The 6,493-nt window shown below is 34.5% G+C and overlaps 1 protein-coding gene across 1 annotated transcript in view; it reads right to left on the reverse strand.

The window, feature by feature from the left end:
- Nucleotides 1-279, reverse strand: part of LOC144960737 (uncharacterized) — a 16,777-nt gene extending 16,498 nt beyond the window's left edge. Inside the window, exon 1 of the mRNA XM_078894029.1 lies at nt 219-279. Coding sequence (XP_078750155.1) covers nt 219-279 — 61 coding nt within the window. The remainder of the gene's footprint in view (nt 1-218) is intronic.
- Nucleotides 280-6,493: the final 6,214 nt, after the last annotated feature.

The following is a 6,493-nucleotide window of genomic DNA, read 5'->3' on the forward strand; positions in this document are numbered from 1 at the left end:
GCTATTACAATAGACACACAAAGAATGAAATACGTTTTTATTCCAAATTTTATACCCGTAAAATAAAAAACAACAAATCCTCTCAAGATTTACGAGAAAAAAGAAAACTCTCATGGATAGAACTGTTTACAGTACAGCAAGTTACAAGATAATATTTCACATTATTTTGTTTTATGAAAATCATTTTACTACCGTAAACATTCACATAATTCACGTACGTCTAATACCTTGCCTCACCAATGATACAGACAGGATTGTTGCCTCAATGTCAAATTGCATCAATGTCTACTTTTTGTGAACACATATCACGATATTGTAATATTTTTGTGCTGATATGGCAAAACCCGTCGGATGTCAAACGGGATAGTTTTGTAATACGAGCAAATAAATGTGAAATAACATTATCTGATTATATTATTATTATTGCTAGATTATAGTTTTTATTATTAATCTTGGGATTTTGGAACAGAGATGGGCCTTTTTGGTCATATTCTGAGACGAGATTCGGAAATTCCGGCCAATAATACAATGACCGAGAATTAAAAAAGTAAAACTGTCGAACCTCATTCAGGGGAAAACCTGTAACAACTCTACCCGTCCGGATCAACCAAGATCTAAGGAGATTAGAAGATCAGCAAATGAATCTTAACACCATTGGGGAGAATCAGGTACTGTAGAAAGATTGCTTCCAAAGAAAACTATGGTTGACCTGAATCACGAACTTGTGAAAGAGATGAGGCGTTCAATTCGATGACAGAGATCGAAAGGCTCATAGTCATTTCCACCTCACTCATTCTTAAGAAATGATTTTACTATTTATTTTTAAAGATTAATTAATCTAGTTTTTTTCTGACAAACTGCAACATATACAGATACAATGTCTTGTCTTTAAAATTTAATAGTAAACTTCTCTATTTCTAAGTGTTCTAACTCCCTGCCTTCAAATGTGAATAACGTCGAACCTTATTGAAATAATTACAACATTCATACTGTCTCTTTACGAGTTTGTAATAATATTTGATCCGAAATCATCCGACATCTGACGGGTTTTGCCAGATCGCCACTCATTTTTTGTCAAACATGGATTCATTCATAAAATCCGAGGCGTAAATTTTACTTTTCATTCCTTAGTTTTTCGACAATGAATTTGAAATGCAATCTGTAAAACTATGACAGTGAAAAGCATTGTGTTTAATCAGTATAATCGTGAAGCAAGACTTGAGTGACTGTTTGACGGAATTAACAATCCAAGTGGTTGGATTTGGGACACAGAATGAAAAGGCTTAACTGCACAAATGTGTAAATTGACATACTTAACTTGACGCCACTGATTTTGAAACAATGATCGTTATAGATCAATACATTATACTGTAAAACATCTGAAATTTAAAATAAGTAACGCAAACATTTTACAAATAGCACAAATATTCAAAATCCTCAGTCTGTGTTATTTTCAAAGGGTAGAAATCATGTTTGTTTGGTCGTGGTTATATGGAATAGACATACAAAACACCATTACCATATGGCAGACAGTTTTAGAGGAAATGAAATGTCTACGCTTGAATATGAATTATGAAACGGACTATTGGAGCCAAAACCATTTGTTCTACGTATAAGTTGAGATATTAACAGATTTCTATATGAAGTCGATTTTTACTATTTTGTTATTCAATGCTGATGGAGTTCTACAATCGGGGTCATGGAGATCGAAGGATTTTAATGAAAAACTAGAGATATTGGAGGATATTTACGATTTGTAAATAAAAGTTTACAAGATACAGGGTGAGATTGAATGTAGATAAAAAAGTATAACGGTAGTCCGTTGATCAAACCTCTGAAGTAGCGTTTTTGCCAATCCGCTGATCAAAACTCTGATGACAACTTCAGAGATAATTCAATAAGTACTGCGCCCTCTTATATCTTTGTTTCAAGATGATAAAACCTAGTATTGTTTCAGAGTTTGAATCGTCTGGTTGATTTAAGGTAGAGGAAGAAGTACTGGGCTATCATCTGTAAAGTGATCGAAATACGTCTTGTAAATGATGTATAACGGGTTTTCGTGGGTTAATAAGTACTGGGCTATCCTCTGTAAAGTGATCGAAATACGTCTTGTAAATGATGTATCACGAGTTTTCGTGGGTTAATAAGTACTGGGCTATCCTCTGTAAAGTGATCGAAATACGTCTTGTAAATGATGGATAACGAGTTTTCGTGGGTTAATAAGTACTGGGCTATCCTCTGTAAAGTGATCGAAATACGTCTTGTAAATGATGTATAACGGGTTTTCGTGGGTTAATAAGTACTGGGCTATCCTCTGTAAAGTGATCGAAATACGTCTTGTAAATGATGGATAACGAGTTTTCGTGGGTTAATAAAATTGTGACCCATCGTTTCCAAGTGGTATTATGTCGGGATGAAGGTAGAAGTTGATTTTATAGCCACACATATCAAACTTGGGGTTCGTTTCTTTTCATTATAGTGGGGAAAATACTATTTCTTGAATTGCAAACATAGTCTAAGTTCTGTTGTCTCATGCTTTTATTTTCAAAATTTAAGTTCGAGATCCCGTTCATCCCGACAGTACACCGTATTGAGAGGGCGGGTAACATTCGTGTTTACAATTGTAACTTGTAAAATTTGTTTTATAATTTATAGTGTTTTATTGACATCTATAGGCCTAGCATATTATAATAGTATAATCATTTTGAGCAGCAATAAATACCACAGCTACTGAAAAATTAATTTCTAAAGACATTTTGCCAACGGGAATGAAACCCATTATTTCCCGGATGCTTCATTTGTAATCGCAAAGACAATGTACGAAAAAAGGGATTTAGTTTAAAATTACCCCGACCACCCGTTCTCCCCCCATCACTATTTAAAAAATTCCTCGTCCGTCGAGAATTATGAAACGATTCTGTCCTTGAAATTTATTGGATAACAGGTGGATGTGTATGACGTGATCATGACAATCAGCCGATGGCATGATTGTAGACGTCATCATTATGACATGTCGATGTTATCCTGATATGGTGCCACCTTTTAACCCCTACCCCTTCCTACCACACAAAAACATGGTAAGATTTGTTTTAGCGATAACCGCATCACTTCATTTGTTTTACTACTTTTGTTATTGATGCAGTACTATAAAAGACACATCTACAAGCGTTTACATAGGCATATCGCTCTGATTCAAAGTCCAAGAATCCAAGAAAAAATATATAGAATCAAACACGTTTCCTCTTCAAAGAGGAAGAATGATGGTGGAGATGACAAAACGAAAAGCTTCGCCAGACAGCCCTTCTCCTGCATTAAATAGATTAATGATTGAAACCTCCAACTCAGCCATGATAGAGATCGATCTTGATTTATATTCAATACCGGCTACACCACATAACAGCTGCACTGGTGAGGCGGACAATACTATTAAAGGGTATAAAACATGTTTCAATCAATCCCATTTAAATAAAACACTAGTTAAATGGTTTCGTTGCAGTGAGATATTTTGGTAAATATATGTACCAATCTAAAATGTATAATCTCAAAGTATCAAGAACGATTTATAGTATCATTGTTATACAAATGAATGATTCAGTTCTGAGGAAAAAGTCAAAAATAACAACAGTTCGTTAGTGAAACAGTTCCGAATATCATGTATCAATTGCCTACATAATTTAATTTTCTGATTATCTATTTCATTGCCTTGATAAATTATGACTATGATAAGAAGCCATTCGATAACATGCTGGTTTTATTGGATAGAATGCTTGTATTCTTGTTCCTCAAACAGTACTTTCAAATACAAGCTCAAACTGACCAGAATGATCGACCTCAACAAACCTTCCTCAACACAATAAATGAAAAACTAACGGACAGCATTGGGTCAAACACTTCACATAAAACTGTTGATCAAGGTATTGACAATTTGTTTTCCATAAATAATAGAAGACGTGTAGTCTTTCAGCTTTATTCTTTTCTGTTTCTTTTGTTTTGTTTTATTCTTGGAAGACAAATTGATCTAGCTATTTCAAGTATTTTAATCTTAACCGCACACGTCTTTTTCCTTCAGGAAACTGGTTTTAAAATGTGATTATAAGTCTTTGCGTAATGCATACAAAGTGCATAAAGAATACAAGCAGAAATGCTTACAGGTGCTAGATGATAAATATGTACCAAACTGATTATAATCATCATTCCAAAGGCTTCATATTGTCAAAGTTACTTATTGATTTCTAGGATCAAACAATCCATACGACTCAGAAATGATATCAACCTTCCCAACACATGACACCATCAATATTCTATTGAAGACAGAGAACAACGTCACTCCTTCAAATAGACCTAACAATGAAGACGTTGTGGAGACACTACGAGACATTTCAAACACGAATCACTTGGATACGACAGGTGACCAAATAGTAAACTCAACTGATCGGCTAATTAAATGTAATAATACTGGTGATAGGCAATGAAGACCAGCCGGAAAATGTTATGTTGGAAGAAAATACGATTCATCAAAAAAATGCAAATATGTTGAAAAGGAAGCGAAGATATTGAAAGAAAGATGTTATTGTTATGGAATAGTGAACCATTGGACGAAGTAACAGAGGAAGACAGACAACGTATTTTTTAAATTTCTTTTAGAATGAATTACAGAATTGGGAAGAAAAGCACAAAAAGAAATAGCGTCTTTATCAAAACACTTGTCGATATCCGCTCGACGAAAAGTTTTGCTAAGAGAAGATCAGTTTTAAAATATTTTTTCAAAATTAAATGGAGTGAGGTAAATCAGTATGTAAAAATGTTTTTGAACACACTCTCACTAACTGACTGGACTATTCGGAGCTGGTGCCTAAAAGATGCAACGCCTAGCCACGAAAAGAAGCGATCCCAACGCCATGATACAGAAAACACATTGTGTTGATAAGTTTTGAAAAAAAATCAAAACTATGCCTCCACTATTTCCGGAAATCGACATATAAATTGTACGTGGAACGCGATTCAGGTCTTATACGGCCATTTACAAAGCGTATAAAGATAAATGCTCCGAGGATGGCGTCACAGCTATTGGTCGACCGTTTTACGAAGCTTGTTGAAAAGAATAACATGGCTTTATTTAAGCCAAGAAAAGACAAATGCGACGAATGCGTCAAACACGAAAGTGGAAATCTTGATGAAATGGCATGGAATTCTCATCGATAAAAATGGGAGACAGCTCGGAGTGAAAAGGAAAAGGATAAAGTTAAACGAGCAACAGATTTTGATTGATCTCAATGGATCTACAACTGTTTTGTTATCTCCATAGTTTCAAGCCTCTGCACTTTACTATAGGACTAAGTTGACAGGGAGGTCTATCGCTAACGAGTTGTGTAGTTGTCTCTACAACTACTTATGCGCAAAATGAATAGCTGACATTTACAACAATTTAATAATCTACAGCGATGGATGCACTATCAAAATAGGAACAAGACGATGTCAAAATGTTGAGCTTTTTGCAAGGAAGTATGCGTCACAGTCGAACAGAAGTATTTAGAGAAAGGACATATCAGATGGAGTGAGTCTCCATACATGCAGCGATTGACAGACAGTTGACGAAAATTCAGACATTGTGACATTTTCACTCCATCTGACTACATCACATTTTTTTAAATCTCTCGCAAGAATGATTTCATGACTCCATACAAGGTTCATTACTTGACATATATGACTGTTTCCAGTCATTTGATGGCGTAACACCCTTAACGTCAACCACTCCAGGAAAGATGGTAGGAGACCCAACTGTTACTATCCAAGAGCCTTTTGTTATGAACCATATGGAAATATCTGTTTAAACTGAACCACCCTGACAACTGGAATCTGCTTCCCCAATCAAAGAGTGATGGAACAGCAACTTCTCATGACCACCTAACGCAGCTTTACGCCAGTGAGAGGAAGATCTATTCAGAGAAATACAACCATCTACCAACAGATAAAACCAACTTTGCCAAAAGATGTACATTGATTTTACGACAATTTGCTACACTGATTAGATTCTTACAAATATCATTGTACTTGATTTGTAACTTCATTGGTAAATATAAGGAAATATCTATTGTGTTCATAGTTATTTTTGCATTTGTTGGATAACGAAGATTGAATTGAACAATGAATTTAAAAATAAATAGAAATAATGAATAATTCATGAATAGAAATGTAAGATTAAAAAAAAAATATTATCCAATAAAAAGGTGAAAAGAAAGAAAAAAAAAGAAAAAAAAATGATTCCAAGCAAAAACGCTTTGTTCTTATGTTGATAAAAGACCGGCGATGGATACAATTCAATGTTGCTGAAACTTTGTCTGAGGTCAAAATTTATGATTGTGATAATGTTCAATGTTTACCAGTTGTTCTCAACCTACAATGTTTGTTAAAATTTTTAAAAAGTCAATTTGATCTTTCACAACCCCAAACCTTGACACGGACACCAAGCCAATGAATAATATTCTAATCCCAT

Source organism: Berghia stephanieae, chromosome 15 (genome assembly GCF_034508935.2).
Source record: "Berghia stephanieae isolate SIO BIC M18660-M18661 chromosome 15, UCSD_Bste_1.3, whole genome shotgun sequence".
Lineage (NCBI taxonomy): Eukaryota > Metazoa > Mollusca > Gastropoda > Nudibranchia > Aeolidiidae > Berghia > Berghia stephanieae.